This window comes from Sapajus apella, unplaced genomic scaffold (assembly GCF_009761245.1).
Source record: "Sapajus apella isolate SASKATOON/1434 unplaced genomic scaffold, GSC_monkey_1.0 scaffold11, whole genome shotgun sequence".
Classification (NCBI taxonomy): Eukaryota; Metazoa; Chordata; class Mammalia; order Primates; family Cebidae; genus Sapajus; species Sapajus apella.
Genome location: NW_022436951.1, coordinates 42033613 through 42052287, shown reverse-complemented (window position 1 = coordinate 42052287; position 18675 = coordinate 42033613). Strand labels below are relative to the sequence as shown.

Genomic DNA, 18675 nt, shown 5'->3' with positions numbered 1-18675 from the left:
AAGTACAAACAAGGAGAGGAAGAGTTTCGTCCAGATTTACCTAAAAAATGACTTCTAAGCACCGGATGCGGTGGCTCACACCTGTGATCCCAGCACTTTGGGAGGCCAAGGGGGGAGGATCACCTGAGGTCAGGAGTTTGAGACCATCCTGGCCAACATAGTGAAACCCCATCTCTACTAAAAACACAAAAATTAGCCGGGTGTGATGGTGCGTGCCTGTGATCCCAACTACTCAGGAGGCTGAGGCAGGAAAATTGCTTGAACTCAGGAGGCAGAGGCTGCAGTGAGTCGAGATCACGCCACTGCACTCCAGCTTGGGGGATAGAGATTCCCTCTCAAAAAAAAAATAATAATAAAAATGACTTTTTCTTAAAGTGATGGTGGCAGAGCAGAAGACATGACAGCAGAGCATCTGAGCAGCCTTAGCCGGGTGTGGGCGCCGAGAGCAGAGCCTGGTGGGAGGCCCATCTGCGGCAGGCAGCGCACGCCGGCACTGAGCCCGCCTCGGTGCTCACGGGGTTGGTTCCCAGGACTTCAAACAACAGAGGAGTGTAAAGTGTGTACGTCTCAGGGTACATCATGTGCTCCATGAATTGCAGCTCTCACACTGCCACGTGTTCTATGAGCTTTAGGATTTTTAACAGTTTGTCCTATTCCTGTAAGACAAGCAGGCAGGGAGAACCCTGCCCCTGCCCCTGCCTGGCCACTCACCATCAAATAACTGCACACAGGTTACCAGCAGTCCTGGAGAAAAGGTGCCTGGGCACAGACCAGCTCCCATGCTGCTCCCCGCGTGGCCTCGGGCAGGTTAGCTCTTCCACACCTCTGGAAAGTGAGGTGCGTGGGGACAGATTCACGCAGCAGGCCCAAGGCGGTGTCCTTACAAGGACTGTGGGCAAGGCGGGCCCTGGACCGCCATCTGGGAACTCAGATTCTGGGAGAGCTCCCAGCACTGCTACTTAAGGGTGGCTCTGTGCCCACAGGGCTTGTGCCAACGGCACAGACCATATCAAAGTCATTCTCCTTCTGGACAGGCCAGGCGGCATGCCACGGGACCAGCCCTTAGTAAAAGCCCTGGCTGCCGAGTCCCCAGTGGGCTTGTTCTCAGAGTTAAGCAGGTCTGTGTGACTCCAGGGAGTGGGCCCTGGGGCATCAGCACGTGGCTCCTCAGGGCACCACCCAATCTCCCTTTGGGGATTATGCTTTGTGCTGTGAGCACCCCCTGTGCTGGCCCCTGGGAGACCTCACAGCAGGCCACGTAACCCCGCAAAGAATAATAGTAACTCTTACTTCATAGGATTAGAATGAGGACCACATGAGTGAATGTGGACACGGGCTCAACTTCCAGCAGCCACGTGTGACACGGGTGGTAAATGCCTGTCTACCTTGTCGCTACGGTAAACAATAATATGTATAAAAACGTTTTGTAAAGAGTGAAGAATTACACAAATAAAAGGTGGCATTATTACTTATAATGGCAAGTATTTCTGAGTAAATATCATTGCTAACAAATATCTGCTTGCTGAATACAGACACAAGCCAGATTCCAAACATACATTAAATAACAACTGGATACAGGAAACACTTGGTGTTTTTCCCCTTTATGGGGTGAGAGAGATCTTTAAAATATAAAACCTTGATAATGTAACATTACCACTTTCTATTATCTGTTATGCAGTTCTAAACATTATCTGACAAATTCCTAACGTAATCTGGGGAGAGAGAAAAATAATTTGAGGAGAAAGTATTTAGGAAGTGATAAAACAGACAGAAAATTACTTGTGGTAAGGACCAGTATTGTATTTGACTTTTTTTTTTACCCTGGAGCTGAAATACGAGGTGACACTTCTGCTTAATACAATACTGGCAGCTTAAAAATGCTTCAGATAAACTGTATCCCCAGCAGCTGCAAGCATCAGCAGGAAACCCTCTGTCTCTGCGGCTTCGCTGCCCTTCTGCTCAGAGGGTGGCAGGAGTGTAGGGCGCTGCTGACGGCTGATGATGTGGCCACGGCCCGGGCAGAAGGGACAGAAGACGCCGGAGACCCAGGAGGCACACGACTGCCTGGCCTCGAGTCACTAAAAGCAGCTTTATTTCATTCTTGTTTTACTTTTCGAGGATGGCTTTCTCTACCTTCTTAAACTTTTTCAGTTCAACAAGGAGTTCCCAGTATTTGAGATACAGCCACATGAGTCTGCCATTCCGGCGTTTGTTGGTATTCCAGACGTCACCACAGTATGTATCATGCTGAAATATGTCGGTGAGACCGGCTCCCATCTCCAGGTCAGCAGCGACAGGGTCGACGGACGCTCGCACCAGTAAGCTCTTCTCCAGCTCCAGCCGCTTGCTGCGAGGAAGAAACAGGCTGCAGTAGATATTCTGTCTTTCTGTGAGGACGGCTTCAAACTCCTTCAGCAGAAGCCCGGCTCTCCTTTGCCAGTTCTCTTCCTTTTGGAGGCAGCTCAAATACGCACTTCTCAAAGGCTGCACCTGTCTTTTTTCTTGCATTACCTGAGCCCGTTCCTCTTCCAGAAGCTTCTTTTCTTCTACCAACTTGCGTCCCTGAGAGATAAGGGCTTCTCGATAACTAGCTGTTCTGTTTTGTTCCTTTTCAAGTTCTAAAGACAGCTGAGCAACGGCACGCCGATTTTCTGAGATCATGGCATGGTACCTGGCTTCCAGATCCCGTTGGAAAGCAGTAGTTCTCTGACGGTATGCTTCTCTTTCTTTTTCTATTTCTTTCTGGGACTCCCTAGACCAAATCCAACCTGACAGGAACGAATTGGAGAAAAACACACATAATGAAAAAGTTAGGGCTGAAGTTCTATAATCTTCACTTAAATCACAAGGCAGCTAAGCCAGCGTTTCAATGAAAGCTTAAGACCTCAGCCATACCATGAAGATCACTGTTACATAAAGATGTGTAACAGGCAAAGTTCTTCTCTTAAAATCAGGTAAGGGCTGGGTGACCAGAAGATCCTACCCCGGCCCTCTCCTTCTAATCTGTTGTTGCTAAGATCTGCCATTGCTTTTTTCTCCTCTCAGACCCTCCACATTTGCCTACTCTGGCTCCTGTACAATTGGCAAAGTTTAACATATTTGGGTTGGCTTCAACTACCATTGGCAAGGTTCTTATAGAAGTTGTATATAGCTTTGCCTGGTGGTCACTAGAAAACGGCCTGAGTGGGACACACTGCTTATGTTTTGATAAGAGCACAAAAAATAAAGTGGGTTAAGCAGTTGAGCCTCAAGACACGGTGGGCTTCTTTCCTCCAACGGGAGACTGCTGGAATCTCACGAAAACGGGACAGGGATTGCTGGGAGGCTGCAGTGGGCACTGCCCAGCCCTGCCCCACACCGAGGAGCAGCAGGGCTGCCCTGCATGCAGAGAACCCAGTGTCTCTAAGACCTGATGACCCACAAAGCATGCTGGCCAGCAGGTGCCTGGCTCCGGATGCAGCCACCAACTCTTTCCCCATCCCACGAGTGACAGCTGGGTGTGTCTCAACAATAAAAAAATGACAGTGTGACAATACTTCCATCCACATTCCGAACCAATGCTATTGATCTATAATTTAATGAATGTTGAAGCAACTACATGCTAAGTCTTAGTCTTCCAAAATAATGATGTGTTCTGCTTGTACATTCTAAGAGCAGCATGGATTTGAGTCCCCTGGAAAACAGATTTGCTCGGCAAATTTTCAAAGCCCAAGGCCCCAGAAGCCACTGAAAGCCGCAGTCTGGGTTCTCTCAGGCACATCTACCCTGCACCCCATCCCCCACGCCCCACTCTGTGGAACGCCTTCATCTGCAGCCCCTCCTAGAACCCCTGGAGTGTCCATCAACTATAATGGTTCTCTCCCTCCTTTTGCTGCTTCCCCCAACTCAGGTGGTGTCCTTGCCATTCAGTTCTTTTTTCCCAGGTCATTAACGACCACCTCTGTGGGAGCAATTCCATGACAGCAAGACTTCCGTTCGCCTGAAAGCCGGCCTCCCTTGGATACGCTGTTGCCACCTCACTGCGCAAGCACAAGACCAAATTCATCCTTCCTTAGCCAAAAAGAGCTGCTGGTCCTGCTTCAGGTGACAACCCAAACTCATGTCATCCTTGTCTTCTCCCACTGACAAGAGCTCACAGGCAGGGGGCCCAACCAGGAAAGAGGCAGTCACAATGTCACTTCATAAGCACTGAGGGGTTTGCAAAGGTGAGTGAGGAGACAGAAGGGAAGGCTCATCTGGTTTTGGTGAAGTCCAGGAAGGCTCATAAAGAGGTGAATGAACAAACTCTGGAAGGCTGAGCAGGAGCTGCAAGGAAAAGTCACCTCAAGTCAAACAAGCAGGGCAGGAGAGGGCATCAGAGAGCAAGAGCTTCCAGGCACCGTATGTTCTGGGGACGTATGTTCTGGGGACGTATGTTCTGGGGATGGGGCTTATGTCAAGGAGAAGCTGGAGCTGGCTCTGGAAACTCTCAGGTGCTAAATGAGAGGAGTCCCCAAGAGATCCAGACAAGGAGCACGGGATGTGCCCTGCAGCCATGAGGAGTCAAAGGAATAACCTGATTTGGGAGCATCCAGCAGGTGTGGAGGACTGGAGGTGGGTCTGGGAGGGGTGGGCAGAACCAAGGGGAGGCAGGGGGCTGCTGCCTGATATAATCTGGGTGCAATCTCAGTCAAGTCACGTCCCTGACACATAAAACAACTAGAAAACTAACACAGACAATGACATACAGTTAAACATCAGACCACACCATACAGGCTGTGCTTACTGGGAAGTTTTTGGCTGGCTGGGGAGCCAGGCCGGGGAAGCTACAGCCAACTTTGCAGAGGAAAGTGTGGCACGACAGGCTGGGTGTCAGGAAAACCTTAATTCCGAGTCTGACCTGACAGATGTCTAGTGATTTTGGGCACAGGCAGCTTTTCAAAGCCTCAGTTTCAGTTGGGACTGCTGCTTCTGGGAAGATGGGGCGGACATCCTCCCCATTCTTCTTGCTAAGTACACTAAAAATCCTGGACATCATCTATAAAATGAGATGACTCTGAAAAGTGGAGAGAAGGCAAACTGGCTTGGGTCCTTGGGACCCCAGCAGCCACATGGGGGCAAGTCCTCCAGGTTTTCATTTTGCCTCATAGATCCCAGACTTGGAGCTGAAGACACAGGCATTGGAAATCTCGACGGTTGCACATAAAAAAGGAAACTCTAACAAAGCCTCCTCTCTCTGCCCAAAGGACCACGACAGGAGCCTAGCAGGAGAGAAAATGTTCCAACAGTAATCACTCCACGTCAGCCAAATAACACGGAAAAACTGCGGCCCACCTCCACCCACACGGACAAAGACGGAACAGGAGCCGAGGCTCCCACTCCCACACAGCTGCAAACACAGGGTGTGGTCGGGGAAGCCACATGGGGAGCAACAGTGAGGTCTTCCTGGCAGGGGACACCAGTGGAGGCCAGTGGGCTGGAACTCCCACCCCTTCCTCGGGGGCCCACGGGGGCCAGAGGCTGAGTGGGGAGCCTGGACTTCTAGCCCAACCTGGCAGTAAGGAGGCCGTGTGGCCCTTCCCCTGCCAGGGTGCTGTTCAAGAAAGCCAGCTAAAACCAAAGGTTTAAATAAAAACCAGTGTTTCATCACATAATACCCAAAATGCCCAGGGTCCAATAGAAAATCACTCATAACACCAAGGTCCAGGACGGGTCATGCTAAATGAACAAAAATAACTAACAGATGCCAATAGCCAGGTGAGAGATGGCAGTATTATCCAACAAGGGTTTTAGGGCAGCCGCCATGACAGAAAATAAACAGAGGACGGCCAGGTGCAGTGGCGCACGCCTGTAATCCCAGAACCTTGGAAAGCCGTGGCAGGCAGATCATGAGGTCAAGAGATACAGACTATCCTGGCCAATATGGTGAAAACTCGTCTCTATAAAAAATACAAATATTATCTGGGCGTGGTGGTGCATGCCTGTAGTCCCAGCTATTCTGGAGGCTGAGGCAGAAGAATCACTTGAACCCAGGAGGCAGAGGTTGCAGTGAACAGAGATCGAGCCACTGCACTCCAGCCTGGCGACGCAGTGAGACGCCATCTCTAAATAATTAATTAATTAATTAATTAAATAGAAGACATAAGGAAGAACCAAATGAAAATTCTAGAACTGAAAAACGTAACAACTGGAAGAAAAACCAGAATGACAGAACAGACATGGAGAAGAGCAGCGAGCCCCAGGCAGAGGCTCGGGACTTCCCTCACCAGCACAGAGACAAGATCCTTCACAGCCTCACCACAGACATCATTCTACAGTCCATGAAAGTAACTCTACAGCATGACCATGTGAGGATTGCTCCAGAGACAAAAGCCTGGTTCAATATTCAAAAATCAATGTAATCTAACACATTATTAAGCTGATGAAGAAAAAATCACATGACCACATCAATTAAAACAAAAAAATGGATCAAATTCAACATCTATTCATGAAAAACAGAAATACAGGGAGCTTCCCTGACTTGATAAAGTGCATCTACGGAAAACCTGCAGCTGACGCTGTACTTAGCTGGGAGAGGCCAAGTGTGTCCTCTCTCAGGTCAGGGACCGTCCAACAGAGTCCCAGAAGCTCCAGCCAGTGCCGGACGGCAAGACAAAGAAACCAAAGGCAAACAGGTTAGAAAGACGAAATACAACTAAAGTCTTATCCCTTATAATAAAATTAACTCAAATGGGAAGGGCTTAAATGTAAAACTAAAACTTTAGGGGAAAAAGCCTTCAGGATCTAGGGCTAGCAGAGTTCTCAGACTTCCGTGAAAAGCATGGTTCATAAAAGGAAACCATAAGCTGCATTACAGCCGACACTGCAAATGCCCCTATGAAGAGAATGAAAAGACGGGCCACAGACTGGGAGGGGATACTTGCAAGCCACATACCCAACTAAGCACCAGCATCTCAGACATGTTAACCACTGTCAAAACTCAATGTTGAAAAACAAGCAGTCCTATTAGAAAATGGCTGAAAGATAAAAACACTCATTTCATCAGGATACGATGACGGCAGTGAGCACGTGAAGAGATGCGACATAGCTCACTAGAGCCACGATGAGAAGATGCTCAACACCTTACAGTAGAGCCACGAACAGAGGCGGCACCACACTCCCATTGGGACGGGCGGGACAGGACAGCAGCGTGAGCAGCACACTCCCATCACTATGACTGGACAGGACAGCAAAGAAACACCAAATGCTGACCAGGAGGTGGAGAAACTGATCCACTCATGTGTTGCTGGTGAGAACCTACAACAGTGCAGCCACTTGGGAAAATATTTGGCCCTTTCTTAAAAAACTAAATGTGCAACTACCATAAAACCCAGTAATTGCACTTCTGGCCATTTATCCCAGAGAAATGAAAACTCAACATCTACACAAAAACCTGCACAATAATGTTTATTGTGCCCCAGGACTGCTGCACCTTGACTGACTCCTGGCAGATGTCTTGGCTGTGACACTGTGACACTGCACTGTTGTTTTGCAGATGTTTCCACTGGGGAAAGCTGGGTAGAGGGTACATGGGCTCTCGGTATTACTGATCATAACTCCATGTGATTTACAATGACCCCAAAATACAAGCTTTATTCATAATAGCTGAGAACCGGAAATCACCCAGATGTTTTTCAGTGGTGAAACACACTGTGATACGTCCACGTCATCAAACATGACTCAGCAATGAAAATGCCGATGAACTACTGATACAGCAACAATCTGCATGGATCTCGGGGGATTATGCTGAGTGAAAAAAGTCAAGCCAAAAGGTTACATACCGTTTGAGTACATTTATATAACACTCTTGAAATGACAGAAGTCTGGACATGAGGAACAGATTAGCGGCTGCTGGGAGTTGTGGAGGAAGGTGGGGTTCCCAAGGGCGGCATGAGGGGCCCCAGGACTGCTGCACCTTGACTGACTCCTGGCAGATGTCTTGGCTGTGACACTGCACTGTTGTTTTGCAGATGTTTCCACTGGGGAAAGCTGGGTAGAGGGTACATGGGCTCTCGGTATTACTGATCATAACTCCATGTGATTTACAATGACCCCAAAATACAATGTTTAATTAAAAGAAACTGAGTTGGACCCAGTGATCTGAACCAGTCCCTTTCAGCTCTAAGACGATGTTTTCTAGGTCAGGGGAGGAAAGAGGAGGTATAGGAACGCTAGAGGGAGAAAGCCTGGAGAGAGGAGATGGGGAAGGGGAATCAGGAAGACCGAGAGAAAAGTGGGGAAAGCAGAATGGCAGAGGGGTGTGAAGAGAGAGAAGCCCACTGGAGCGCTGAGATACTGAATATTCTCCCCAGGGAGCTACTCACGGTAAGAATTTCTCCACGGACTGCTCTTGCCTGAAAGCACAATTACAGGCAAGCACAATTATACACACGTCTACGTTATGTTCAGTAAAAACAAGCAAATGAAGTAGGTGATCAGGACAAAACTAGCCTCTCATCAATAAATCATTCAACAGTGTTTATCAAGTATTCATCTATCTTCCTCTTCTAGACTACACTGGGGCCGGTCAATGCTCCTGCGTGAAACAGAACCTCAAACACATCACAACACACCTTTGGAGAATCCTCCTAAGAAAACCAAGTTAACAGTTACCTCTGACCGCATGACCTCAGCAAAAAACCAAGAAGAAAAAATAAAATATTTTTCAACCCTTTTCAGGGACAAAAAGCATCATTTCAAAAGTCCGAGAAGGGAAGGCAAGAATTATTTCAAAAGTGAAAGTTATCATGAAAGGCTATAAAAGCTGGAGAGAGTCTGAAAAACAATTGGAAAATGAGTCACTTCAGGGCCTCTCCCAGCCTCAAAGCCAATTAATTATTACATTAGTAAGAGCAGTTTTAAGCCTTCCAACCCACTCACCCTAGCCACAGGCAACAGCAGCCTCTCCAAGTGTTAAGTGCTTTTTTTCCAAGCCTGCAGGCGGGTGAGCTTTTTAGGTGGCAGCCCCTTAGGGCTGTACGTGGACCAGCCTTGTCGTTCACCACGAAGCGGGCACTGTGCAGATCACTGAATCAAAAACCACCTGCTCTTACCAGCCTCCACTTGCTCTACAGCAAAACTTTTGACCTGCGACATCAAAGCAGATAAAAGGCCACTACAGAAAACACACCACTACAGCTAGACGACAGGTTTGCCTTTCTCCCATTCAATTATTCAGTTTCTCACACTCCTAAGCGCCAGCCCAGAACCAGGGAATGAGAAGAAGCACAAACTCACTTCTCTACATCAGTGAACTGACTGTGTGCTGGGGATATGATAAGTCTGCATGGGACTGGTAGGTCCCCAAAGTGACACCAAGTCAATCCAAACTAGAGAGAATTTCTGGCCAGGCGGAGCAGAGATTTCACAGATGAAGACTTCCAAGATGGATTTCCTGAACATTAAACATCACTGGTTTTCCAAAACTGGTTTTGTTTGGTTTTTTAACCCTGTTGCCCAAGCTGGAGGGTAAGTGGTACGATCTTCACTCACTGCAGCCTCCACCCCAGCCTCAGCTGATCTTCCCACCTCAGCCTCCTGAGTAGCTGACACTACAGTTGTGTGCTGCTAATTTTTTTTTTTTTTTTGGTAGAGAAGGGGTTTTGCTATGTTGCCGGGCTGGTCATGTGATCTGCCCACCTGGGCCTCACAGAGTACTGGTATTACAGGTGTGAGCCACCATGCCCAGCCCACTGGTTTCCTTTACGTCCATTTCTTCCCCCACATCAGTCCTTATGAGGGCACCTGAAACAAGAGACCCCCCCACCCCTCACCCTTCCACTTCAGAGTAGCAAAGCCTTGAGAGGGAACTAACAGTTATTAAAATCCACCTCACACAAAATACTTCTAAACCCATTGGCTTACTTAATCCCTGCAATGTGCTGAGGTTAAGTATGATTATCCATCTCCCATGAACAGGAAAACTGAGGCTCAGAGTTAAGTAATTTGCCCACAGTTCACTGCATGGGATAAAACTCGGCTGTCCCTGGAAGGTCCCAAAGTCACGGCCTTCAGGCTCCCACACCATGCTGCCTCCCTCACCAGGCTCCACACTCACAGCCTGGAAAACATGAATTTTAAGAAAACCATGACTTACGAAAGGCAGCCAATCCCAGCATTGGAACCAATAGGGCATAATTCCATCTGCTTCCATCACCACCATCCGCCCTGGAATTAGGCCGGATATTCCAATTTGGGGGATCATTTAGGTTATTCATGGAGATATACCTTGAAGTAAAGGATAAGAACATTAACTACTTTTATTCAAGAAAATTTTTTCAGTTTTAACTATGTGCTGCACAGCACTGAGCCCTACGGGATTCAAAGAAAAAAAAACACAAGACCTTAGATGCAGGCAACTCACAACCTGGCTGGGGAAAGTGGAGAAAGCAGACATGTCTTAGCCATCTGAAATGCAGGCAGAATGAGGTACATGCTCTGCTACAGATACGTTTAAATGTATGGCTGTTGTGATGGTTAATTTTGTGTGTCAACTTGACTGTGCCACGGGGTGCCCAGATACGTGGTTTAGCATTATTTCTGAGTGTGTCTGCAAGGGTGTTTCTGGATCAGATTAGCATTTGAACCCTTAAACCAATTCCTTACATCTCTCCCCTCTACTGGTTGTCTCTCTGGAGAACCCTAATACAGTTGTATGAAAGATACAGAATCAACTCAATAAAAGTAGGCTCACACTGACACTTTCACATGAGCTAGCGTTTGAAGAGTGAGCAGCATTTTAACAGGCAGAGATAGAAGGAAAGGTCTTCTGACAGAAGGAAGACTGTGAGGAAGGCGGGCAGGGGCCATGTGGTGGGGAAGGTGCAAACAGGGCTAGAAGCTGCTCAGGCCTCCTCCTGTGGTGGTGGTAAGTGCAGAGATTACAGAGCTGCCTGCCTCAGGCTCAGCATGCACCCTCTATAGCTAGGCTAGGTTAATATGAATTTACAATTTACTGAGTACCTACACGAGGCTGCACATTTTCAAAAAGTAGTCACTTTGTTTACATGTGACCTCCACAAATACACACGAGGTTGCACATTTTCACAAAGGAGTCACTTTGTTTACATGTGACCTCCACAAATACACACGATTACAAAATACTTAATCAAGGGATGTATAAGAAACAAGAAATCCATTCCAATTTCTGAAAACTTTTCATCGGATTTTCAACAAATACTTGTTTAACACCTAAAGACAGAAAATTATAATACACAATGAAGATACGACAAAAATATGTCTTGGAGCTTAATACTAAGCGATTGTGGTAATTACAGAATCAAAAAATTAAGGCTGGCACAGTGGCTCTCACCTGTAATCCCAGCACTTTGGGAGGCCAAGGCAGGTGGATCACCTGAGGTCAGGAGTTTGAAACCATCCTGGCCAATATGGTAAAACCCCATCTGTACTAAAAATACTAAAATTAGCTGGGCATGTTGGCGGGTGCCTGTAGTTCCAGCTACTTGGGAGGCTGAGGCAGGAGAATCTGTTGAACCCTGGAGGCGGAGGTTGTAGTGAGCCGAGATCATGCCACTGCACTCCAGCCTTGCAACAAGAGCTAAACTCCATCCCAAACAAAACAACAGATAACTAACCTAGGACCAAAACTGCGTAACTTTCAAAAAACTGTCTAGGAGGCATTATGTTTATTCCCTGTAAGCCAATAAAGGCCACATCTGGGGCATGCATCTAAGGGAATAACCCTAAAGATAAAGTTACGGTCACAGATATGTTCTTTATGGTGTTATTTGTTAGTAGCAAAATTGGGAAACCCAAATACCAACAAAATGGGACTGAATCATTGCAAATGTACTAAAATAATTCACAATAGTTAAAAAAACATGTACAATAGGAAGATTTTAACAAAGTGAAAAGGCAGGAAACATAATTACTAATGATTGTTGGTTTATCTTTCATGCCACTTCATTCCACAAAAAGATCTCAGGTATCTTACAAAACGACACGCTAGAAAAATTAAAACACGATCTGAACCAGAAGCAAAATCAGGGTAAGCTGGCAGAAGGTCGTACCAGCCAAAGGAGGGGTCCGCGCAGCTTTCACAGCGGACCCAGGGTGCGCGGCGGCTCCGCCCGCAATCCCCGCACTCTGGGAGGCAGAGGAGGGAGGATCGCTCGAGGCCAAGAGTTCGCGACCGGGCAACAAAGCAAGATCCCGCCTCTACAAAAAATTTAAAAATTAGCCGGAAGCCAGGGGCTGGGGACATGAGCGAGGGAGGCTCCCACCCCTCCGAGGCCGGAGACCGAGGGTCACTCCCGCTCACTAGAGGCCGGAGGCCCGGGCCGCTCCCGCCCGACTCCGCGGACAAGCGCCGCCCCTCCGACCCCATTCCCTGCGGTCTGGACGTTCAGGCCCTCTCGGTCTGCGCGATCCCGGAGAACCACCCACGGGGCTTTAAAAATGTTGGTGCCCGACGCCTCCCCAGAACACGGCCGGCCCTACCTCAGTCGGAGAAAGCGGGACCTCGGTGTCGCCCCCAGCGCCACCGTCCGCGGGTCCGCTTTGCGCAGGCGCGGCGCCCCCACTCAGCCCCCGCCCAGGGCGTGGCGTGGTGCGCAGGCGCGACGTCCCCCGCTGCCGCCCCGCTCGACCCCGGCGTAGTGCGCAGGCGCGGTATCCCCCCCACCCCGCTCGACCCCCGTGTGGTGCGCAGGCGCGGTATTCCCCCCACACCCTCCCCCCCGCTCGACCCCGGTGTGGTGCGCAGGCGCAGTCTGCGCGGGGACTGGCGGGACAGCGCGGCGACAACTGACATGTCGGGGGTCCGGAGGCTGTCGCGGCTGCTGAGCGCCCGGCGCCTGGCGCTGGCCAAGGCAGTGAGTCCGTGCCGCGGCCCGGGGAGGGGCAGGCGGGGGCCGGGGCAGCAGTAGGAGCGGGCGGGTCCCCAGCGGGTCCGAGCGGGTCCGAGCGGATCGAGCGCCGGGTCCCCGCGCCCCCTGCCCGGGGATCCGGAAAGGGCTGAGAGAGCCCGGGGCCGGTGCGAGGGGGAGCAGCGGGGCGGACCCGGGGGCCGGGGGTCATTCCTTAGCAGGTCGTGCGCATCCCGGTGAAGGTCACGACCCCACGGGCTGCTCGGCCCGGGGGTCCCTTCCGCGCCCTGGTCCGGGCCTGGGGTCCGGGGACCCCGCGGGCTGAGGTAGCCCCCCGCCTCCGTGCCTGGCGCGTGGACTCGGGGAGGAGTGGTGTTTGCCCAAGGTGACCCGGGCGGATAGCGGCCGCTGGCCGCCCTGGCTGGGCCGGGCCTCTGCCGCCGGTTGTGCGGGTTGTCCCGCGGGTGGGGCCGCCGGCGTCGGTGCAGGGGCCGGGCTCGACCGGGCCGGGCGTCGGGCGGGAAGCGCCGCGCGCCGGGGCCTGGGCCTGCAGCTCCCCTTCCCAGAAAGCGCAAATCTGTGCATGTCCCCATCGAGCCCTTGTAAGTGAAGGGCCTCTGCTTTGGCGGTGGTGTTTGGCGGCCCTTGAGCGCAGTTTTTAAAAATCAGACCGAGAGCTCCGCGCACTGACCGGGCCGGGGCGCCAGGACCCGTGCCTTCCCGTGCGCTGTGAGTGCCGCGGGGGCCGGGCTCGGCTCGGTCCAGGATGATGGGCAGGGTTGTACTTCCCGGAGCCCTTGCTGTCTGAGTTTGTCTGAATGTGCCCTCTACGACTGCATCTTCACAATCGGCCTTCTAGGGTTTTATTTAATCAAGCTAAATTTGATTGGTTTAGTTATTTGGTTCTTTGAAATGAACTTACCCACCCACTTCCTTAATTACGAAGTAATTTTAAATTGCAGAGTAAAAATCTCAGTAGGAATGAAGGCATTCAGGAATATTGATTTGAATTATGCCTGTAATTGTGCAATTTTCTGGTTGAATTAAATGTGAGGATTAGTCATGCAGCCACCCCGTCTGCATCATGTAAATGTAAACGTTTAAGTGTGTTGCTGTGGTTGGTGCTGACTGAGCAGAGACCCCCGCCGCAACTTGGGCGCTTAAGAGCTGCCAGGAGGCGTCCACAAGCAGGAAGTAAAGTCCATGGTCGGTGATGGTCGCTTGCGACTGGAGAAGCTGGGGCTGGTAGTACCTTTGTCCTCATCCCAGATGGTGCCCCGTGCTGCTTCTGCAGACCAAGACCCCGCCAGCCGTGGAGGCGCTTCAGACAAAATGGCAAGATAGCAGAATTAAACCAAGTTAGGCCTACCAAATATGGTCTTGGGTTTTTTAAGTATTTTTATCTTGATGAAGTCAGCTTTTCCTGCAGAAATTCTGCCTGCAAGCAATGTATTTATTGGCATTTCAGATAGGCTTTTTTTCTTGAAGAATTGGAGTTTACAAAGGAACAACATAAATTAGCGGGAAAAACAAAGAAATTTATGATAGCCAACTGAGAAATGTGTTTGGAAAATAGATAATTTCGGTAAAGTCCAGAGAGAATTTTTTAATCTCATTTCGGCCAGTTCTCTGGTGTTTTGAAGTCGTTCTGTATTTACAGCTGCTTTCAAATGACGAACTTCTCAGACTTATTTTGCCTTTAGTGTCTTTTTATGGCGGAGGGCACTGACACAGCTTACAAACTGTTCGAAAGCAGCTTAATCCAGAGGAAAAGTAAAACCAAGAAACTTTTTTTTTTTTTTTGAGTCGGAGTTTCACTCTTGTTACCCAGGCTGGAGTGCAATGGCCCGATCTTGGCTCACCGCAACCTCCGCCTCCTGGGTTCAGGCAATTCTCCTGCCTCAGCCTCCTGAGTAGCTGGGATTACAGGCACGCACCACCATGCCCAGCTAATGTTTTTGTATTTTTAGTAGAGACGGGGTTTCACCATGTTGACCAGGATGGTCTCGATCTCTTGACCTCGTGATCCACCCGCCTCGGCCTCCCAAAGTGCTGGGATTACAGGCTTGAGCCACCGCGCCCAGCCAACCAAGAAACTTAAATAGTTACTGGGTTAACTGCTTGCTTCAGGTGAAGTTTTTCAAATCCCTTAACATGAATATCCAATATATTGTTCTAGGACAAATTGATTTCTTTTCTTTGAATGGATTGTTCTGAATATGTTTAATGGTGCTCTAGAAATGCACTATTTAGGCCATTACAGTAATAAACTTTTGCTTTGCTTCTTGGGATAATTGTAACAGCAATGGCATTCCATTCTGCATTTTTCATGATGTTTTTCCTGGTTTATGGGGAAAGTTGTGACTTTTTTTTGCTACGAAAACCGGGATATAATTTTAGTTGGGAGTCTCAGAGATTTTTCCTAAGGACCCTTACGTCGGGGGCAAGTCCAGGATCCGCAGCCAGCCGGCTGACTTGAATCCTTCCTGAGCTTCTGTCTTTGCGCGGGGCTAGTGAGGATTCTGTGGGTAATGTTTGAAACCTTTGGTGGTGCTCTTCTGGACGAGGCTCACAGCCTATGTGCAGGAGCCATGTGTGAACTGTATTTTAAGCATGCCTACTTTTAAAACAATAAACATTACAATTTTAGTGAAAATAATTACATATAGTTGTAAAAATCAATGAGTATACACCCTCCAACCCCATTTCCCGTGGAAGCAATTCCTGTTTCTGATATTGACTCCTGGTATTTGTGATACCTCTGTCTCTTTAGCGGATATGCAGGTGTACTTTTATCCGTTTTAGACTTCTTGCCTGGGAGAGGGGATTTAGTTCGCTTAAACTACCCTACTTCCTCTTCTTGATACGGTCATACAACCATTCTTAGATTCTTCATTGGCTGCTTTTGTAGTTGTATAGATTGTACATGCAGTTTAGTTTCTTGCCCATGGTTTATAGGTGCATTTTATTAGATGAGAACTCTTACTTTGCTAGATTTTGGACATTAGTGTCTCTACACTTCTTACAGTAATATTGGGGTTCAGGGGTTCAGGGTGCCCTCAGCTCCCCTGAGAGGACGTTTCTCCAGGCTCTTGGTCTCCTGTCCTTGCAAGAATGAGAGAGGGGACCATGGCGCAGTGCGCAGTAAATGCCGGACTCAAAAGTGTTTGTAGAAAGTGATTTATTTAGAGAGAGAGAGAAGCAGGAGGAGAGAGAAATAGCTAACTCTCATACTGAGTGAGAGAATCCAGAAAGATGGAATCCAGGAGAGGAAAGCAGCTTCCACACTGAGTGGAAGGGAATAGAGAGAGATGGAGTTTAGGAGGGGAAGCCAGGCTTCCATGAAGGGAGTGTTCGTGGAAGGGGACTACAGAGGGAAAATCCAGGTTAGAAAAAAACAGCTTCCATGAAGGGTGTGTTCGTGGAAGGGGATCCAAAGATGGAGTCCGAGGGGGTGTGGAAGAAGGGGACTTTTTTTTTTTTTTATCAGCTAAGACAGCGGAAGAGGTGATTTATTTTATGGTTGTTACATTCGGCCGCAAGTAAACATAGAAATAGTCCAGAGTGTCACAGGTCCAGGGCAAAGGACCAACATGGGCAGTTTTGGTTATGAGCAAGGTGGGTCTCAGAGGTGATGGGTGATCAGATGGCGATGAAGTTCTAGATCCATTGAGACAGGCTCTAGACAGTAGCATGCAGTCCCACAGCTTGTACCAGCATCCCCAGCGTCTGGCATTCCACGTTTCTGCTCCTGTGACCTCCACGGTGCAACAAGCTAGCAGTTTACTTGGACCTCTGCCTCATCTTTCTTCTTTTGCACTTCAGCCTGCGCATTCATTTCTTCCTCCACTTGGCTCTCATAGCGCAGAGGTTTCCAAAAAAAACGGCGCTAAGGCCGAGAGAAGAAGGGGACTTGTAACCTGGGAGGAACCCCCACCTTCTCTAAGACCCCGGGAGTTCCTTAGAACTTGATCTCTTTTAGTTTCTTCCCGTGTCGGTGAAATTCACACAAACGTTAAATCTCCCAGATGGAGAGAGGTGGGATTGGGGCATAGCGCTGGGAAATTCTTGCCCTTAAAACGACGCCCCCTTGTGGACCCTGGAAAGAGAACACCTTCCCTCATTCCTTTGCCCCTCCACCTCCTAATTCAGTCATCTGAAATTCTGTATTGTTAAGCAAGGTCTAACTTTTCCTTTTAGTTATATGTTCCTCATTTTTCTTAGAGGAAATGTTTGATAGCTTCTCCTAAAAAAAAATAATTGAGAAAAAAAGACTAGTTTCGTGTCAAAACTAGTTTTCAGTTTTCTCTAAAGACTGAAATTGGCTTACAGTTGGGCTTTCCAAATTCAAAAATCTCCCCTAGATTTAGATGCAAAGGGTTAGTGCCCTTTTCTCCAAGGGGATGGCATAGTAATTTCTTAAAGATTTTGTTATAGTAGCTGCCCCTTTTAAGCTAGGTCTGTGTGGCAGGGTTGAGGGGTGGAGGGGTATTCCACATGAACATTCTAGAAAGAACAAATAAAGACTTAGTGACCTCACTGTTTCTATTTACATTTGGTATAATATACTGTTCTTGTTGGAACTATTACCTATGTTAATAAAGCACTTTACAAAATTTTCAAGAACGTTCGTATTTAGATATTTCAAAAGCTTCATTCTTTCTTAAAATAGGATTTTACCATTTAAAAAATATACTAAGGAGGAAGAATATTTGTTCTAATTCATTTTCTGAAAAAAAGAAAAAATCCTAAATTAGCTATGTCAATAAAAACAAAGAAATAGACTAGAAATTGGAGAAATGAAGAATTATTTCTTGTACAGAATAAATTCTGAATTGCAAGTATTTCTAAATACTTGAAGACATCTCTCACATCCCCTCTTCTGATTGTTGAGTGTATAATTTCCTAAAACTTTTTTTTTTTTTTTGAGACCAAGTCTCGCTCCGTCGCCCAGCCTGGAGTACAGTGACACTGTAGCTTCTACCTCCCGGGTTCAAGCTATTCTCCTGCCTCAGCCTCCCAAGTAGCTGGGATTACAGGTGCCTGCCACCACGCTTAGCTAATTTTTGTGTGTTTAGTAGAGATGGGGTTTTGCCATGTTGGCCAGACTGGTCTTGAACTCCTGACCTCTGGTAATCTGCCCACCTCAGCTTCCCAAAGTGCTGGGATTACAGGCATAAGCCACTGCACCCAGCCCCTAAAACTATTCTTTATGATAGTTCTGAGACTATTCAGTGGTCTTCTAAAATTCAGCCAGCAGAATAGAAAACACATCCCCTAAATGGCTGGCCAGCCTTAACACATGGAGAATGTCACCTGTCTCACACTGAGCCACTAAAAACTAAACGCTAAAAGCACTTTTCTTGGGTAAAGTTTTCTAAGATGGAATATTTAAGATAACATGTGGCAAGTTGTAGACGCTGGCCAGGAAAAAGCCAGGAGCAGCCAGGCAGCGGGAGAGTGTGCGTCTAACATCCTCCTGTGTGTGACGAAGGGATGACACCTTGCCCCTCTGGGCTGTCAGCTTTTACTCTTCCAGAATACAGATCCTCTGATACAGGATCCAGTGCCTTTTGAACTGACCGCAAACCCTCGTGGACGACTGGAACTGTAATGTGGAAAGGGCTATGATGCAGCCAGTTAAAATGCTTCATTATTTGCAATACCACATACAGTAATACAATGCAGATGTCTTTCCCATTCTCTACGAAGTAGCATAAATTAAGACTTTACAGAGAAATGTGCCTTTTTCATTTCGGGGTTTTTTTTTTTTTTTTTTGAGACAGAGTCTTGTTTTGTCGCCAGGCGCCAGGCTGGAGTGCAGTGGTGC

The 18675-nt window shown here is 48.3% G+C and overlaps 2 protein-coding genes across 2 annotated transcripts in view; one reads left to right on the top strand and one right to left on the bottom strand.

Moving 5' to 3' along the window:
• Nucleotides 1–1270: 1270 nt before the first annotated feature.
• Nucleotides 1271–12583, bottom strand: CCDC127 (coiled-coil domain containing 127). The gene is made up of 3 exons (XM_032279196.1): nucleotides 12478–12583; nucleotides 10115–10245; nucleotides 1271–2768 (listed from the first exon to the last, which is right to left on the bottom strand). The coding sequence occupies exons 2-3, from the start codon at nucleotides 10233–10235 to the stop codon at nucleotides 2107–2109; spliced, it is 783 nt and encodes a 260-aa protein (XP_032135087.1). The 5' UTR covers nucleotides 10236–10245; nucleotides 12478–12583; the 3' UTR covers nucleotides 1271–2106.
• A 131-nt stretch (nucleotides 12584–12714) lies between these two features.
• Nucleotides 12715–18675, top strand: part of SDHA (succinate dehydrogenase complex flavoprotein subunit A) — a 28454-nt gene continuing 22493 nt past the window's right edge. Inside the window, exon 1 of the mRNA XM_032279195.1 lies at nucleotides 12715–12851. Within this exon, the coding sequence (XP_032135086.1) occupies nucleotides 12789–12851 (63 nt within the window). The 5' untranslated portion in view covers nucleotides 12715–12788. The remainder of the gene's footprint in view (nucleotides 12852–18675) is intronic.